The sequence below is a fragment of the Carassius auratus genome, unplaced genomic scaffold (assembly GCF_003368295.1).
Source record: "Carassius auratus strain Wakin unplaced genomic scaffold, ASM336829v1 scaf_tig00002576, whole genome shotgun sequence".
NCBI classification, from domain to species: domain Eukaryota; kingdom Metazoa; phylum Chordata; class Actinopteri; order Cypriniformes; family Cyprinidae; genus Carassius; species Carassius auratus.
In genome coordinates, this window is record NW_020523459.1 from 1,911,982 (window position 1) to 1,932,478 (window position 20,497).

At 37.5% G+C, this 20,497-nt stretch overlaps 1 protein-coding gene across 1 annotated transcript; it reads right to left on the reverse strand.

Annotated features, from left to right (window-relative positions):
- Window positions 1–18,438: 18,438 nt before the first annotated feature.
- On the reverse strand, window positions 18,439–20,497 carry smim24 (small integral membrane protein 24). The gene is made up of 3 exons (XM_026242883.1): window positions 20,348–20,497; window positions 20,055–20,190; window positions 18,439–18,798 (listed from the first exon to the last, which is right to left on the reverse strand). The coding sequence occupies exons 1-3, from the start codon at window positions 20,412–20,414 to the stop codon at window positions 18,702–18,704; spliced, it is 300 nt and encodes a 99-aa protein (XP_026098668.1). The 5' UTR covers window positions 20,415–20,497; the 3' UTR covers window positions 18,439–18,701.

A 20,497-nucleotide genomic window follows, 5' to 3' on the forward strand; every position in this document is an offset into this window, starting at 1 on the left:
CTACCAGCGCCGCGGCCAACGAGAGAGACGCGGCCGCTAGGAGAAGCCGCCGCCCCTCGCGCCCCGGACCAAGGAGGGGAGCGCGTGCGGCCGCCGGACTCCGCCCCTTGCCTGGACCCTTCCTTGATGAACACTGCCCGACCTACACAAATCCCGCAGCACAACGAGGACACCAGATTCCCTGTTATTTTGGACACTTTCCCCCTTTGGCCACTTTTATTCCCTTTGTTTTATGATTTCTGTTAATAAAAGCCTCTCCGAGGCCTGACGCCACGCCCACTGTGTCTGTCTTGTGCTCCTCCCGTGACACTGGTGGAGAATGCGGGCAGGCGGAGCCTAGACAGCGCAGTTGGGAAACGTCTAGTGACGTCACTCCCTCTCGCTTGCAAACGTTCGTGAGAACCCAGACTGGGACGGAGGAAAACTGGGGACAGCCTCCCAGCCACAAAAAGGGTAAGTGACTTCTGTTATTGTCATTTTACCCTGTGGTTGGTTGAGGCTGTCACTAAAACCCGGTCTCTCTGTCCCTGTTCCGGTGCGCTGCGAGAGGGAGGACCGCCCGGAGAGGAATCCCCGCCCACTCCGACCGTTTGGAGCCTGGTTGAGGATGGTAGCACTCCCGTGTGGGCGGCGCCCTGATGACGGGGATGTCGCTTGGGAGGGGGAATGTGACGAGTCAGCTGCCTCCTCCCTGATTGTCACCGGCACCCCGTCCTAAATCGCCGCCCTTCACCAGGCTCCCGACTGGAGTGGGTGTGTGAGAGGAGGGGCGCTGGACGAGTCAGGGCTGGCGGCGTGTGATGGGGCACACCTGAAGGAAGTGGAGCCTCATTACCGCCGCTGTTTAAAAGCCCAACGCGCCTCTCCTCAGGAGACCGGTCTCTTCCCCGTGCATGCACACTGGTGTCCTCGTGGGTCCAGGAAGGGTGCGTTGAGGGACTCCCGCGCCACCAAGACGTGAGCTGCCGGACCCGCGATCCGGATGGGAACCGCACCCGTATACACGGCCGACGGGCCAGGATGCCGGGCCGTCCATCCCCTACCAGCGCCGCGGCCAACGAGAGAGACGCGGCCGCTAGGAGAAGCCGCCGCCCCTCGCGCCCCGGACCAAGGAGGGGAGCGCGTGCGGCCGCCGGACTCCGCCCCTTGCCTGGACCCTTCCTTGATGAACACTGCCCGACCTACACAAATCCCGCAGCACAACGAGGACACCAGATTCCCTGTTATTTTGGACACTTTCCCCCTTTGGCCACTTTTATTCCCTTTGTTTTATGATTTCTGTTAATAAAAGCCTCTCCGAGGCCTGACGCCACGCCCACTGTGTCTGTCTTGTGCTCCTCCCGTGACAATATGCATAACAACGTACAGTATAAGATGCTTCGATACACTTTTTAAAAAACAGACAATGGAAATGGATAAGAGCGTGAGAGAATGGCCATAGATGGAACAGAAAAGAAGACAAAAGAGGAGGATGTTTTTGTTTTTCTGGGAGGCCAGCCCGATCTATGGCGTATATTGGCGGACTCTGACTCCCTGCCTCCTGGAATGCCTCTCTTCAGTCCCCTCCTTCTGCTACAGGTGCTGCTTCCTCCTATATGCAAAATAAGTATCCTTTATTTTCTTAATGAACAGTGAAGAGAAACCCCAATGAAAGGGTTTTTCTGTTAGCATTTCGCCACAGGTTTGGAGGTGAGCGCAGCCTGTTTTTATTCTTTTTTTAAGTGCGCAAGGCAACACGACGTGGAAAAGGAACTGAAAAGGTTGATGCTTCCGTTCACATGACATTTTGGAAAAAGAAAAGAAAGGAAAGGCTACTTTTCATCCAGTTTTATTGACAATCATGTATCTGCGTCCTTGGTTTCTTTCAGAGGGTGATGTTTTCTAAATTGCATTCTCTGCCGTTTGTAACGGAGTCCACTTTTTGGAGCAAACCTGTCATGTTTTTTGTACATCAGAGGAATATTAGTGGTACCTCAGTGACATTATACATCACAGTCAGCGTCTATACACACATGCACACACACTTACATGTAAACACACCTATCTTGAGGCAATGGCATGTACTGTTAAAAGCTACACGAGGTGTGTGTGAGCTGTGAAACAGCCTTCATAGAATGAGCCAGGGAATAGTAAGGGTGTATTAGCACCTTTCTCTCTTCGCAATATGAAAGCCCCTCATTCCCTGGACCCCGCTGTAAGTGTGTGTACGTGTGAATCTGTGTGTTTGTGCACGTCATAAACATTGTTAGTCCCTTATTCATCTCTGTGAGTTCACAGATTAGTTTTTTTTTGATTCATGTAGATTCGTGGATTTTTTCACGTAGTGACAAAGGGAGTTGAAATATAGTTCTGTCATTACTTGGACAGTATTGGGTGTAGAGGATAGAATTTTATGTTCTCTATGTGTAATTAGTTTAAATTAATTGGAAATTACAGGCATTGCACTACTTTACATTTTTATTTTTCCTCTTTTGCAAATTCCCGTTCGGCCTAATCATATGGAATGCTGCGGGTCGATTCTTTTTGTCATGTTCTGAACTCACGATAGATGAGCGTTGGTTTCCTAGTAGCTAAGAAGCAGATCAGAACAATCCAACATTTTGTATGTAAACGTGTCCATGTTTATGTTATTACTTTTATACAATACCCATAGTTTAAGAAGTGAAAAAAAAAACAGGCTTTCTTTTTATTCCCCACATTTCTAATGCAAGAAACTATGACTGTTTTTATTTTGAAGCAGATTATACACTTTAATCCGTAGGAATGTCAATGATGTGGATGTCTGGCGTGAGACGGGCTGTAATGCCTTACGACGAAATACAGATGGAAGTCAGTGGCTATGCTGCCCTTCCCAGAGTACACTGGGAGGTGGACGCCTACGACCAGCATGTCTCTGGTTGGTTGCCTCAGAAATGGGTTATTCTGCACTCTGAGATGTGTTGATTTGTACTAATGAAATAACATCAGGGCTTAATCTACAATGCTACCGAACCCAAATCAAGAAGCCATGAAAAGTGCCTGAGACATTGCAAGATTTGCATTCTAATTCTTTTTTTTTTTTTACTTTGACGTTTTGCTTCATCTTCTGTGGATTGTTGTTGTTGTAGGATTTTGAGAGGTTGTTTTTATGCCCAGAGAGAAATTGTAATAGGCCTTACAAGCCCCCAAGCCCCTCAGCTGCATGGGCTAATGCTTAGCCACAGGAAACGCAAACAGCTGAGCAAAACACACACACACACACACACACCCTTATAATGACAGAACATGACAAAACCAACACATATCAGAGCTTTACTAGGTACCCTCACAAACACACACACACACACACAGACACACCGATATGATATAATATCCACAAACTCTGGTTGCTTTAGCTAACCTGTTATAATGGCTTTGTGTAGACATTCTATTGAGTTGACCATATAAGGCCCAGAATACATACATGACTTGTTTTAATGGTGCTGATATGAAAATTATATGGAAATCTCTATGTATTAATTATATATATAACTGTGCATGGTGCTTTCAAAAGAAAAATCATGAGAATTAAGCTTAAATGACCACCGTATCACAGACATGGGCGCATGGCAGATGATCTTAGTATTAGCTCTGAAACAAAATATCCTCCTTAACAACCCCCTTTGAGCAAATAGCCAATGACACAGATGGATTTGACCTTTGTACTACATTGGTTTGACTTTTATCCAACGACCCCTCTTCTAGTTTGCACGATATTTTATAAAACATATGTGCCTTGCCTTTAGTTAAGAACGACAATGCGTTATTTTAAAGGAGTCGATTAATTTTTTGTTTATTTGATGTAAGCAGTGTCACAAAGGAAAATAATGCTGCATGTTTGATTGCCTGTCATTATGAGAATTAGACTAGCAGGTTACCTGATAGCTGTAGTTTTGGATGGGTGAGAGAGGCTTTTTTTGACCCTCTTCCTCTTCTAATAGCACTGTAGTTGGCATGAAATCTTCCCTGCATTATTTTCTTACCGTTTTATTTCCCTCTTCCGTTCTTGTAATGAGATAGTAACAATCTGTGAAAGATGCAGTACCAGCTCTTCATATCAGCTCTGAGCTGACGTTTTGATTCCGTTTTCATGTTAAGCTTCTCTTAAATTGTTTAGATTGTATGTTATTATGTGTTTAAATGAGTTCGTAACCATTATGGATGTGAAGAGGATCGGCCAGAGATGGACATAATAAAAATGAGATGGCCATCCTCTATAAACCCATCAACTAGTTTTGCTCTGGTTTAAATTCCACAACTGGGCACTTAAATAATTATTTTGCAATCAGCAATACTTTACATCCCCTCACAGAGATTTTTGCATTATATCAAAGAGTCAAATTTACATTTCATAATTTCAGAAAACCCAGGCTACAGTAGAATGTGTTTTGATGTGTGACCATTAATGATTACTTTAATTCGTTGGATTATTTTAATACGTTATTTTAGTAATCGAGTCCCATGCATATGTCTACAAATTAATTGTAGAATTCTTTCATAGAGAGTAGTTGAAAAGTATTTGTCCAATTCAGTGTACTTCCACAAGAACTGCAAGAAACCATTGAACTGCTGACTATGTGTCTTTTAGAAAATGAATTAATACACCAGGATGCTTCTTCTTCTTCTTCTTCTTTTTATAAAATGAGATGGTAGAGGATAATTTATAATTCGTAGTGTGTAGTGTCAGGGCAGAGAATTGCAGAGGAGAAGATATTGTGTATTTCTGGAGCTGAGTCAGGAGAGGCCATGTTGTAGTTTGTGATGCAGTGTACAGTATTGTTTCTGCAATGGATATTGCAGTGCTGGTAGCTATTTAAAAGTTTAAGTCGAATGAGAAAGAACAGGAGATTTTGTTTACATCATGCATGTGGTAAGATCTTGGTCGTGGATGATTTGTGAGCCTGCTGTTGTCCACCCTGGCCGAATCGGAGTGCTATAGCAGAACGGCATTCCATCCATACCATGATCCAAACCCTTTACAGAAGTGCTAGCATCATTCAGCAAGCAATTTTCCTTGTGTTTAACAGGACAGGCAACGGGACGGGGGTCTGCCTCAGAGAGTGAGGCCCAGATGAATTATTTTACAGTGGTTTTGAAGCAGAAATGGCAAATTTTATCGTTGTAAATGACTTGAAGCTCCGACGAATCTCGCCGGTCAGACTTGCACGACCCGCTGCCTGTCCTGTGAAGATTTGCACTGCTCCATTTTCATCTTTTAAAGCTGTCAACCCTCTGGCCAGGTTGGGACGGTGGGCTCAGTAGAACAGGATCGTAGTTTCGCCAGCGCAGCGGCTCTGTGTGAGCTCTGTGAGCATGCCGTCTTCGTTTGCTTTTTGTATATGATAAAATTGGCTACACGCGGCTGAGAATTTGAAACACTTGAAGAGCAGAATGTTGCCCCGATGTGTGCTTTTTAAAGTGGCCACATGTGATGATTGAACTTGCTATGACATGAGCAATGCATTTGAGCTAATGCATGTAAAAAAACAGTATCTTACTGTTTGATTTCGAAACCCTTGACTAATATTTTTGATATATTATAATTTTTATGCGTGTTGTTGAAATGTTACATTTCAAACACAGTTATCTTGTGTATAAAGGCTTACTATATATCCAGTAGAATGAGGAAAAGACAAATGTATATAAAAATGTCTTTTTTTTTGTGTGTAATAATTTTTTTAATGTTTGTATTTAGTAGACATAAGCTTGTGGTCAAGCCACAAAAAATTTTGAAAGCTCCTTCTAAAGGATCTGCTGTTGAGAAGAAAAAAATGTCAGCACCATTAGCACACACCTTTCACACAGTTATCAAGTTTTATTTTGACCACAGAATATGGACTCCAGTAAATTCAGCATCACTTGTCGTCATTTTAAACAGATCCAACAGCTTCACCGAGCTTTATGCAGATTTTTTTTTCTCTTTTGTCATGCTAGCTTCAAGATCTTTGAACACTTTTTTCCTGTATTTCTACTTGGAAGATTGCACTAGATAATCTGGTATTTAAACTTTGTCTAATAATACTTCTTTTTAAGGTTTGCTTCTCTGTTGATATTTTCAGCCTTGATGATCATGATGAATAGAGACTAATGATGAGAATGAAAGAAAGATGGAGAGATGAAGCTGCTTAAATGGCATCCATTTATTTACCTGTTGTCATTTATGTGATGAATTTATCCTTTCAAGATGTTGAAATCATGCCAGGTTCCTGTACACTGCAAACCTCAGAGGTTTGAACTGGATTGTTGAAGTAGAAACACGTACAGTCACACTCCAAAAAACATCTTAATCAATACTTTGTCTTTTCAATAAAAAAAATCAAAGATATATATTACAATACACATTACCATTCCAAAGTTTGGGGTCAGTACGATTCAGCAAGAGCACATTACATCGATCAATAGTGCCAGTAAAGACATTTATAATGTTATTCATTATGCTTGTTTGCTTTTCCATGCTTGAATGGAAACGAATCATGGTTTCCACAAACACTGAAAATAATACAAATGTTTCTTGATCTGCAAATCAACATATTAGAATGATTTCTGAATCATGTTACACTGACAACCATCACAAGAGTATATGACATTTTGAAATATGTTCAAATAGAAATCAGTATTTTTAAATTGTAAAAATATTCACTGTATTTTGATCAAATAATCAACTTTGGTGAACAAAATACTTCTTTCAAAAAAATGTAAAAGATTTTACTGAGCCCAAACTTTTGCATGGTTGTGTAGTGTACTATATATATAAATGAGATGGTAGAAGATAATTTCTAATTCGTAGTGTGTAGTGTCAGGGGAGAGAATTGCAGAGGAGAAGATATTGTGCATTTTTTGAATTAAAAAACAAACAAATCTGGACAATCAGAGGCATGGTTTACCTCAGCCCATTGATCGTTTTATGGAGTTTGTACAGGCTAACATGACTAGCAGGACTTTAGACCTCACTCTTCTGAGTGCCTTTCTGGATTCAGCATCAAGCTGCTGGATGTGTGTGATCTTTCCCCTGGTTTTGTAAGATCAGCCTACTCATGCCCGTATTTATTCAGAATTGTCCGAATGTGCATCACTGAAAAGATTGTTTAATTCTGAGGTCCATGCACTTTAATTAGACATCGACACATGTAATTATGCTGAATAGAATGTAAATTTCCCAAGTCCAATTTCCCTGTTCACCCACTGACATAAACAGGATGTGAGGAGACCTTACTCCCTACTGCATTCGTGAGAGAATTAGACATGCATGACTGTTTCACATTGTACTGTTTCCTTTTCTGTTTTGTGTAATGTAAACCTTAATGCAATACCATGAACTTTGCATGGCCAAGGTAGATAGAACCATGAACGTGCGGACAGATCATTGTTTTGTCTCCTCTCAGTAAGGGCTGGACAACCACTTCAGGGCAGAGGCACTGGAATGCAGTTTCTAATCTTTCCTTCCTTCCATTCTCAGTATTGTGGCACTTGGCAGGATTTATGTCGTAGGTCTCCAAAGTTGATGAATTGATATGTGACATGCTTGATACTGGCAGCAACTGGTGAATCTGAAATTGAGGATGTGCAGTTATGTTAGTCTGCACCAGTTTGAAACCAATAATAACAGATCAATCGAGCTAGCAGTAATACACTAAAGATCTGGAAATTGTACTTGTGTAAAATAGCTGAATAGCATCTATGCAACTAATTCAGGCTTTATACTGATATCTTTGTGCAGAAACTTCTTTCTAATCTTAAGAACTAAGTCATCTAAGCTGGGCTAAACCTACCATTAATTATAATTCTCAATTAAAGTGAAAAAAGACTGTTAGTTTAATACTGCATTTACTTCTGGTCAGAATTAACATGTCGAGATTCAAGATATGAGATGTTCACGAAATACCTAATCACTACATCAAATCACATATTCATGCTCTTTGCATTAAATTGATCAAAAGTGACAGTAAAGACATTTTGTGTTTTTGTAGCTTTATAAACTTTAAATAATCCTGAAAAATATATGTAAGTTAAAAAAAATCAGTTTTGCCATTACAGAAATAAATTAAAATATTAAATATCTTAAAATAGGAAAGCTATTCTGATTGTAATATTATTTCACAATTTTTGATATAATATTTTAGATTTTTGATAAGCTAAATGCAATTTTGGTGGGCCATAAGAGACTTCTTTAAAAAAAAAGAAGAAAAAATTACAGAGCCCAAACTTTTGAACAGTAATTCTGACATGATGTGAATGTAGCATTATAAAATTATTTGCCCAGGTCTGAAACAATATGCTCCTGAGAGTGCATTTATACGTAGGTGAGCTGACTGGTTATACTGACATTATCCCATTGAAGGAATGCAATTCAAACTTCTCAAACACTGTTTCAGATACTCATGTTGCTGATTGAGCTGTGGGGGTGATGGATAGTTTTATTCTGAACTTTGATGACATTTTACTGCAGCGTTGATGGTGGCACACTGTTTCTGGGGTACAGTTCTACAGCAGATTAATATGAATGAAGACCCATCCTTAATTTTTGTAGAATGGCTTATTATTTTTGCACTCCCTTTTTGACTCTTTGCAAACCAGCAATTTGAATCGAAGGTATATACATGGATATAAACACTGTAAGAAATACCAAAATGGGTTAAAAAAACAATTTTAACATGTAGTGCCTGTCATTTTACTGCTTTGCTTTGGTTACTCTTCCTCGTCCGTGTGTTTCTATATAAACCATGAGCTGTTACTTGGGAATTTTCTGTCCTGCTGGCATCATCTCTGCAGTGTTGGTCTGGATTGGATACACCTTTTGTTTATCAAATGCTTCTTGTATGTTATTATCCAACCAAGGGGCCACATTTGCCAAAAGCCTCTCAATAACACAACCTCAGAGTGCCGCAACATATTGACATTGAGGTTAGTACAGTCTGGCGATGCTAAGAATGATAGCATGTGCTAAGGGCTTTTCAAAATCTGGCCCTAAGGTTAAAATGGCTTAAACGGGGTGAAGAAAGTGTCTCTGTTCAAAGAGGAGAAAAGCCATTCATGGGCTTTGCAATTTATGCAATATTTTGATACGTCTTTCATAAATTAATTGCCAAAAACACCCCGACATACCGCCATCTCCTGAACGTTAGAGAGCCCCAAAACAGTCACGCATCAATGTTTCAGGGTGCCCTCTGTCCCATTACAACAATTGTTTTTATTCCGAATTAAGGTTTAATTTCTATGAATATTGCTATCTTTGTCATTTTATTTGTTTTTAAGCATGCTGTTTTCTCTATGTTTGGACGCTTTGAGTTGAAAGGACGAAGGTTGAAATGTTTTTCAGAGAGCATTCTAATGCAGTGTTAAATTTCAAGGTTTTTGTTGGTTTTTCCTTCCTCTTTTTTTAATCACATTATTCTTTACAAATATTACAATAGTAGTTACTCATTAAACGCTTGCTTGCTGCACAGATAAACACACTTCACACCAGGAAGGTGCATGTGGACTTTTAGTTCAGACATATTCACAACTGGCATGATGACGTGCATACATGTTCTTTTGGAAAGCATTGGATTTTTGTTATTTGTCTCTGTTTCTCTTAAGAACCTCGCTAAATTGTAATCTATCAGCATAAGTCGGTATGTCAGTTTTGAAACGGATGGGGAAAAAATTAGTTTTTCTCATGCACAACAAACTAAATTTGCCATGTGTTTTTGAACTGGTGTGAGGGGGCAATTACAGCTTTAACAATATTTCATTATAACATTGTATTCAACCATCGCTGTTCGCAAAAAATAAAATAAAAATAAAAAAATTGCTCATGAATACAGTACTGGAAGTATGTTTCCCTATGCAAAAAAAATAAAGAAAATGAAAATGAAATAAAAAAATAAAATAAATAAAGCTATGCTACAACTCAGAAATTAGGTGACTGTGTTTTTCTTTTTGAACCAATTAGACTGATCAAGTCTGATCAAGTTACTTGGCAATCTTGAATGTTCCTGTAGAATGATCTTGATTATCAGTCATGTGTGTCTTTTGGAAGTGTGATATCATTGCTTTGTGTGTGTTGGATGTTTATTAGCTGTTCACATCCGGACGGAGACAGGCCATGTGCCTGAGGATGATCTAATTTTAGCTGAGCTAAGCTCTCACTATTACTATTTCGCCATCACTATTACAATGCCAGAAAGGGGTGCACGATAAATATGAACTAGGCCCAATCCCAATTCAATTTTATAGCCCTTCCCCTACCCCTCCGCCTACCCCTTCCCCTTATCCCTTGAAACAGAGTGTCAAGGGGTAGGGGAGAAAATATTCCCCCAAGGATTGGGACACCACTACCATGACGTCACACGCCATCATTCGTCGTCTAGCGCTTACAATACACACATATACTGGTGTGCATTAGAGCCTTTAATTATCATCCTGTATTAATGAGCTGCTTACTGACACACACACATATCGGAAATTGCGCAGCTCACACATCCAGGAGAAAATAAACTTGTCAACGCTGCCCCACGACTTTTATTAAATACAGTTTAAATACTAAATTGCTACATTATATTTTCCAGCGACAATAGGATACAATCGCTCTTTTTAAGTAAACTCACTCTAAAAAGATAAACGCACAGACGTGAATACACTCAATTTCCATTTCCCTTTCTCTCTCTCTCTCTCTCTCTCTCTCGCTCTCTTTCTCTCTCGAATAAGCAATATTTGAGAAAATGGTTTAGCAATATATAATTATTGGGGGGATTAGTCTACGGCAGTTATTGCTCTGATCAGACATATGCTGTGGCACTATCACGCAGTCTGTAATGATATGACGTTAGCAAATATTAGCGATTTTTTGCAAAGATTTCTTTGAGTAACATGACCGTTAATATAAACTCACAATTGAATGTAATATACCTGTAAAACAAAAGATTACTTTTCGTTAAAATCTTTATGCCAAAAATGCTTACAAATTTTCTGTCTTTTAGTTCGCAGTAGCAGCCATGTTGCCGAGATAATTCATAAAGCCGGTTCTCTAATCAGCGGTAAATTCCATCAGGTGCGTGATTTCACATAGAGCAGCAGTTACTTACAAATTCCGTTGTTAACTGACAAGCTACGCAAATCCACGTTCATTATCAGTGTGGATTTGTGCAGCTTGTCAGTTAACAACGGCTCCGTGTAGTAACAGCTGCTCGATGTGAAGTCACGCACCTGATGGAATTTACCGCTGATTAGAGAACCGGCTTTACTGACGAGATACGCATTAATTATCGGCCGATATTTATCTTGCACCCCTAGTGCCAGAGAGAGGAAAGATGTTGCTGGTCATGTCATGATATTTTATTTCTTATTATAATGATGCGTAAAAAGAGTATTTTATGGCAAGAACCATTTTGGGTATTCATATTTTGGTAAAAAATGTGTTGCTAAATAATTAATTAATCCCAAATCTTTTCAAATAAATCTACTGAATTTAATTAAATGTAAGGTTGACCTAGAGTCAAACATGACTGAAGAAGCAAACTTAGTGAACACACAACATTGTACTCTACTTACATTAGCTGTATTTTTCATGCTAAATCTTCGATAATAGATTTTGTCCTTGTAATTGTCACTCGATAACGGTTATGCAGGAAGAGAATGACTCATTTCTATGCAGAACAAACTTTGAATTGACAAACATTTTAAATGACAGTTTTAATTCTGTGAGCATGAGCTGCATGGAACAGGAGAAATGGAAGAAAGAGAATGAAAGACCGAGCTGAACACTTGTGGTTAGAGGTTTGTTTTCGGTTCAACTTGGCTGAGGTGCGTAACACACCTGACTCTAATCATCCCTCAATCCATTAGCCCAAATACACGATTGCTGGAGCTGCTTTTGGAAAAGTATACTTTCAGCTCTGGAAAGGAAGTCAAGTTTTATTTCATTTTAATGGTTTAAAATAGCACAAGCCAGCACAAGGTCCTTTTTCTTTAAACATACAAAGGGAGTGAACGAGCGCAATAACACTTGCTGAAAGCTTTACGTGAACCTTGCCAGAAGCCCCTCATGAGCTCACTGCAGAATGGGAGTCAAATTCCATAACAGACACTAACCAGAAGTACCAGTTCAGTTTCACTATTTCCATAAAACACTAGCAAAGCAATGACAACCCTGTATAATTTTGTTCTAAAATTGATTAAGGGGATGAAAATATGTAATTAGCACAAATTACATCATAGTTTTAATTACGAAAAACATCTTATATTACTATATACACCTTATATGTGTATATGCAGAGAGACAGATATATAAAGTGATAAATACAGTAGGCATATGGGCTTTTATATTACAATTGAATAAAAAAAGCTCAATACTGAGTTACTTTTTAGAAGGTTAGACTATTTTTGCTCGTCAAAGAAAATGTATGAGAGCAAAGCAAACGTTCTTAATAAATCAGCTTTTTCAAACAATTCAACTGAGTGAATGAATGTATCTGTTGTCACGTATTCTCAGAGTAGATAGGGGGTCATATGATGTCGCTAAAAATAACATTATGCAATGCATTTATGCGGATTAAGGTTCAAAACACTTTTTTTTTTACCACATAATGTGTATTATTGTTGCTACTCTATTGCCCCGCCTTTCTGAAACATGCTGATTTTTACAAAGCTCATCATTCAGAAAAGTGAGGTGTGTTCTGATTGGCCAGCTATACAGTGCATTTTGATTGGCCGTATTCCTCAAGTGTGTGACGGAAATCTTATGCCCCTTACCATACTGTGATGCAGTGTCCCAGGAAACAGTCGTCGTCCTCTTTAAAATGCTGAATTTTTGGGTTGAACTGTTCTAGAACAGTGTTAATAACACTTAACCACTGATTTCTAGTCTATTTCCAGTATTTCTAATATACTTTTAATTTGATTAACACAACAAATTTAAACCACCATCTGAATTAATCTGCAGAAGGTATTCTGTGCTCATCTGCTGATTAGTGCAGTTCTGCCACACTTTAATATTTTTTATTATGACGGTTTACACTAAGAAAATTTGGCATGCAGCTGTGAGACTTTTAATATACATAAACTACACCTACTCTTCTCTCTCGCTAGTGCTCATGTGCCAAGTCCTGTTCTGCGCTATATTCACTATATCAACCATTAAAAGAACGGATCTCGGTATATAAGATATTTACTGTTATTACTATTTCTGGATTTCTCATGATCTTGAGATAACTGATTGTTTTATCGTGATCTAGGCAAAACAAAACAGTTGTGATCATGAGTTAAAAAATAAATCGTTATTTTCAGGCTTCTGTACTTTTGCATACTTTTTGATTGGACTGTTAAAAAACACCTTATCTCGGTTTGAAAATGGCCAATAATCAGGAAGCGCCCCAATTTTGTTCTGCAGAGGCTTACCCTACATCCCAGTGTTCATACTATCCATCCTAAGAATGTGAGATTAGAATAAGTGTGTCCCAAAGCATAGTATGTTGAAAAGATTATGACAAAAATCCCGGATGGTCTACTATTTCAGGTAGACCACAGCTGGCAAATCCACGTGCTACTTCTTTTTTCTTTCTCTGATGCGGTTGGAAGTCAAATGAAATGAAATGTGGGGGATGTTAACGGTGACAGGATGATTGACAGGCCAGTTTACAGTGACAGGGTGTGTGTAACAATGTAACAGATTACTCTTCTATTACACATAGATAAGCATGTACTTTTTCTTCACAAAAAGAGTACATACTTTAAGTGTGCTACATTTGGATGCAGCCTGTCACTCGTTTCCCAACTCCTGAATGAATCAGTGAATCGCTTGAGTAAATTAATCTGTGCTTATTGGGACCTGTAACAGATACTACAGACTTTTTTCTACAAACGTAAAGCTTCAAAAGTGATCAGAGAAATGAATTGGCCTCATGGTTTAACATTTATTCCAACACAGATATAAACACATGTAAATTACATCTTATTTAGAGGGATTCAACAAGTCATTAAGAGGCAGTGAGCAAAAGAGCTTGATGTGGTGCCCGGTGTGACTATTTTTTATGATCTTTAGTCATAGAGTGTGCTGCTAACAGCCCAACTCCCCAAAGCCTGAAGTCTGAAACTACCGTTCTCCACTCCAAAGAAAACAGCTTCGCCTCCAGAGCTAGCTGAACTGCGGCTCGCCGGCAAGAGGAAACCCAGCTCCATTCACGAGTCTCTAAAGGAACATTTTAATTACAGGCTGAGCTGATGTTGGCTGAATGATGAGGACACCAGCAGTGCCCAACACAACGCCTCTAGTCAAGGTCACAGATGTAAACATGGTATATACAGGATAAACAATTGTCCTGTTCTGTAAACATGCTATTATTGTAAACATGTTCATAGGTCGGATATCACGGAGCAATTCAGTTTTGCCATGTCATCATTTCATCCAAAAAGATCATTTGAGGAGTTAATAGAAAGGTAAATCTTAAAGGTGTGCACATTCAATTTATTTTACTTTCCATTACTTTACTTGACTCTTTCTTACATTTCATAGTATTTTCACCCAAGGGGTTGGTTTTTATATTCTTGACATTTTTCAGAATTTAACAACACTGTAAAAAATGATTTTTTGAACTTGTAAATAAAGATAGCATCAGTTAAGTAAATTTTACAAACAAATACTATTTTGTCTTTTTACTTCAAAATATCATGTTTAATTCAATAAGCTACTTGAGGTTTCATTTTTATTTATTTTACTTAAATACACAAGTAAATTCAAATGGAACTGACTAGGTAGAAATGAAAGTTAAAACTCAAGTATATTTTACTAGGAACCGTTTGTTATGTTTACAAGGATTCTTTAAGTAAATATCAAAGTTATGATGCCATATTTCCCATCAAGCAATGGGGCATGAATAATTAAAAATGTACACTGTTTTATGGTTGTTTTTGTTGTTAGTTGTTTATTTTAGTTGTTAGTTGTTGTTTGTTTTAGTAACATACTGTTTTGTGACACCTGGAGTTTATTTTCTATTCAAAATGACCCATTGATACTCAAACACTATTCACTGATTGCTACCGTCATTGTGTGTGGTGTACCAAGTATGGAGGTCTCTGTGTTCAGGTGGCTATTAATTTTATTGAGTGGGCATATCATCTTAAAATGATAACAGCCTGTCTACATGCTTACTTGCATGTTTGCAAGTGAACCAAATGCTTTAATAGCACGGTGATTTACCAGTGTTACCTTGTTAAAGTAAATTGCATAAACTCACAGATTTTATTAAATTCAATGTTTAAGTTGTACTTAAAATATATGAGTGCAAAATTTGCAAAAGAAAAATACAGTTGTACACTTTTTTTCAGTAATAAGCATTAGGCTACACAATGTAAAATTCAGAAACAAAGAGTCACCAAAATTAACTGGGAATTTCCAAGTAAACCTAACTTAAAAATGTCTAATTAAACCTACTAATAATTATGTTTAGGCTTTTACTTAGCAAATGTTTGTAAATTTACTAAAATTTTCTGAGTGAAAAAACTTAGCAAGCTTTTTTCAAGTAAATCCTACTCCACATTTTTTACAGTGAACAAAAACCAAACATAAAATGTGTAAATGGATTTATCTGGATGTTCAATCTGATCACAGTGACTGTAACTTTCTTTTCCAATCTATCTCAGGTTCTTTCTACTTAATATTTTTTGTCAAGCTTGTGAGCCTTTTTAGGCCCAGTCTAGTCCCTTATAGTCCCTATATTTATTTATTAATCCATTCATTAACTTCATTATTTAGTCCCCACAATGAAAATGATGCAAGTAAAGTTCATGAAAGGATGTCTTTTGAGCACTATGAATTCAGTTAATGCTGTTTTATATCAGGTTCAGTGGATTTTTATCTAGGTGGACTTATAAGGAAAAGTTAGGGTTGTGGCCGCTCTTTTTATAAGCCCACTTGAAAAGAAGCATATGGATTATAATTACAGACAAACCATTACCTTTTTTCTTTCCTAAAATGTTTTCTTTTAATATGGTGATCAACTGTTGTTCTATGGTGTTTATCTTAGTGAGCATTACTCCAGGATTGCTCCACATACTCATTAAGTCCTTTTTAATTATAGAATATTACTTTTAAACACTATTAAAATAAACTATGTCAGCTGACATTTGAATCATTAATCTCTTCATTTTAAGATTCTTATCTATACTGATTAAGTTATATGAAGAAGAAAAAACAATGTCTTTAGGGCTCAAACAAGTTTGCATGATTTCAAATAACTCAATAAATAAATATTCAGTCGTGTGTGTGTGTGTGTGTGTACAGGCTGAGGGTGGTCCATTCTTTGTTCTATTCTTTGAGCGCTGCAGAAGTTTTAATTGTGATTTTTTTTATTATATCTCTAGACTTGCAAGTTCAAAGTGATTTCTCTTTCCTTGGTTTCTCTCTAGCTGTGCTTATGAATTGAATATTTCGATTTACAGTACGTGATGTGAAAGCCTTGTAAAAGCATGCAACAGTAATGGGCTCCAGATGTCTTAACAAAGGACTCCCCTCTCTGCAATAAGATCACAATCAGGTCACTCCACTATACAGAAACCTCAGGAGTGAGAGTGGCATGCCTATGCAGTTTATGTTGTGAGTTATTTGTTGTATATAACATTTTAAACTTATGCATTACGTAAATTATTTTATCCAATTAAACTTACATTGCATTCACACTATACAGTGCATTTAATCAGGTCTTGGTGATATATGATCTTGGTGTTGCCTGCTTGTTTAAACCGTTAGCTGAATGTTAGCCTCTCAACTTTAGCTTTAGTTAAAATTAATATTGTATAGTATTTTTTATAGCCATATTTTATTTAAAAAAAATGTAAATGGCATTTCAGTTTCACTACCATTCAAATGTTTTGAATTAATAATATAATTTAATTTTTTAAAGAAATTAAGACTTTTATATAGCATAGTGTCACAAAGACTTTTACAATGTTGCAAAACAATAAAAATAATAAGAAAGAAAGAAAGAAAAATCTGTTCTTTCTGTTCTCTATTCATCAAATAATCCTGAAAAATGATCGTAGTTCACACAAAAATACAAACTGATCATAACAAGAAATGTTACTTAAGTACTAAATCAGCATAACTTCTGAAATATCATGTGACACTGAAGACTGGAGTAATAGCTGCTTAAATTCATCCTAACCATCACAGGTATAAATTACAATAAAATAATATATATAATTGTAATAATATTTCATAGTTTTGCTGTTTTACTGTATTTTGAATCAAATAAATGCAGCATTGGGGAGCATAAGTGTCTTAATAATCTTGCTGGTCCTAAACTTTTGAGCGGTAGCATTTATTGAATTTATTTTTATTGATTCAAGAATGAGAAACCTGCAGAGCTCAACTGATTTACTGATGGTTGTTTCATCAGTATCTCTTACCCTTAAGCTTCAGAATGTTTTTATCTGAGGTTTTGTCATTTAACTTCACAGTAATGAACGTTAGAAGAGAACGAAAAATGTATCTGTTACCAGCTCTCAAGTGATGCGTGAAGCAAAGATGACGTCGCTCGGGAACCAGAATAAAAACAACGAAATAAAAAGTTCAAGGCAGCGTTGGTAAATGAGAAAGAGGAGACTCTCTCTCTCTCTCTCTCTCTCTCTCTCTCTCTCTCTCTCTCTCTCTGGTTTCATGCTTCACTTATTGCTGCTGACTGTAGGCTTAGTTACTGTCACTCATCAGCGCTGTTTCAGCTAAACTTTTTCCCATATTTATAAACCTTGAGAAGTACCGCCGGACAACAACTGCCTAGACACAGTTGAATGTTAATTAAAATGTAATGAATTACCAGTAGTTCTTAAGTTAACATTAAGAGTGTAAACCACATAGAGGCACCATATTAATATAAAAAGCATGTGTTAGGGATTGTATTACATCACAAAAGCACAACAGTTTTGCTAATCACAGATGGTTCATTTAGGCAACGCCAGACCAAAGTCCACTTTAACTTTAAATGCTGTATACTTTAAACTACAGTTTAACACAAGTAGCCTAATGGTCTCCACCATTAACACAATTGAACACCTGGCCATTTTTTCTGCAAATTATATTTTCATCATATAATCCCTTGAGACAAGTAAATGGTTTCAAAGGCAAAACTGTGTTACATCATTTGACTGGAAGCATTTAACATGTCCAAACTGCCAGTCAAAATGAGTAATGGATCTCATACCCATGTCCATTTAGCATATATACATGCTGAACCCAGACATGTCATGCGAGTCAATAGCCAGTTAATCAGAGCATTATGTGCACAATGTGACTCATTGAGAATGTGCTCTTCAAATCCAATGTTCTCACTACCCTAATGAATATCTCAACTTTAGGCAAGTTACAGTTACAGCAAAGTAGTAAAACTCGTATTGATTATGTGCCAACAAATAAATAAATAGCAATAATAAAAATAGAGAGCACTACTTTTATACTTTTTATAATGTATTTTATTTGAACTTTAGGTTAAAGCTGTGACTAGGCGAAGGCTGCTCCGTCTGGTGGATGATTTGAGGAACAACACTTGTGAAGACATAAAAACAAAACTAAGACCACAATTAGTAAGTTCAAATAATATATATTGGCATATTAGATAAGTTGATATGTAATTGGAGAGTGACTCTGTGCTAAACTGGCATCATTTCCAAAGAGAAAGACTTGTGTGCTGCAGGACTGTGATCATCTGTTCTTCTCATTAGAAACTGGTCTGCTTGGTCTCCTCATTTGCCTCCAAATCAGCCGCTTTGTTGTCATAAAATGCAGCCATTTCATCCTTTTCTTCTAGCTCATCTCTGCAAGGTGAGATAATAGACAGTTTTATAGACAGATGGACAATTTAATATTAATAAAACTCGTATTAATTGTGACCCTGGACCCCGGTTTGACTCCTAAACCTAGGGTTGTGGGTTCAAGTCTTGGGCCGGCAATACCACAACTTAGGTCTCCTTGAGCAATGCACCAAACCCTCAACTGCTCCCTGGGTGCCACAGCATAAATGATGAACACTGCTCTGTGTGTGTGTTCACTGCTGTGTGTACGTGTGTGTTAGGATAGGTTAAATGCAGAGCACGAATTCTGAGTATGGGTCACCATACTTGGCTGTATGTCACGTCACTTTCACACTTTCAAAAACAGTCAGAAGAGTATATTTTTTCAAAATTGAGATTTGTACATTATACCGAGATACAAGTATTTGAAAATTTGGAATCTAGGGGTGCAACAAATCGAAATATTGAGAAACTCACCTTTAAAGTTAATGACGTTAATGAAGTTCTTAGAAATGCATATTACTAATCAGAAATCAAGTTTTGACATATATTTACGGTAGGAAATTTACAAAATATCTTCATGGAATATGATCTTAAAAAAAAAGGATAATTCTGACCCATACAAGGTATTTTTGGCTGTTGCTACAAATATACCTCTCTCTTATGAGGGATCTCTTATGCTCACCAATGCTGCATTTATTTAATCAGAAATTCATTAAAGCAGTAATATTGTAAACATTTTATTGTTATTTTAAATAGATTTACTATTTTCCAGACCATTTGATGAATACAAAAGTTCAAAAGCATTTATTTGAAATAGAAATCTTTTGTAAGATTATACATTGATATTATTAGAATCACTAGTGTTATTTTCTTATACATTTTTCTGACCCAAACTGACCATCTGAACAGTAGTGTATAAATACAAATATACTGTCAGAGTATTATGTTAATGTTTAAACGTGATATGTGTTCATTATGTCTTAGGTGTGTCTTTGCTGATCTTGTATGTCAGGTGTCTGAACGTGGCCTTGACAGTATCTCAAAGTGTTTTCAAGAACCGTAAACTCTGCATCACCATCATGACTAATCAAACAATCTTTAACTAGAAGCATTACTGCTATTACGAACCTCTAAAATGTGTTTCAAGCATGAAATAAAATAAAATGCATTGTACTGTCAAATGTTATGTAAAACAGAAGAATCAGGTATTTTATTATCTTTGTAGATTTTATTGTCACAGAATATATTGTCCTGAAACATTTCAGGTCAGTACTCACTTGTCTTTCTTGAAAAAGAGTCTTTGCGTGATGAGGAGGACGAAGACAATGAAGAGAAAAACAACAACGGCTGTCAGTCCCACCAGCCACGGCTGTAATGTGACTTTAGTTGTATCTGATGATGCCCGTTGACCACCTGAGTAGCATTGTATCACATAAAGTTTACTAAACATTTATATATTAAATAATTAAAGGATGTCAAATTTAGTAAACTAGAAAAACTAGTACATTAAAATGTACAAAAATGGGGATTGCTGGGGGAGAGAGGAAAGCAAAAATGACAAATCACTCACCAGCTTGAGCCTGACAAATGGAGGCAAAGAGTATTATGAAGGCAAGGATATTCTGTAGATGAACCATGATGAATTTACAGTCCGCACACACTGCTGCGTTCCTCTCAGTTGTCTGTGCATATGTGAAGGATTCTTGGTGTCCAAAGTCCA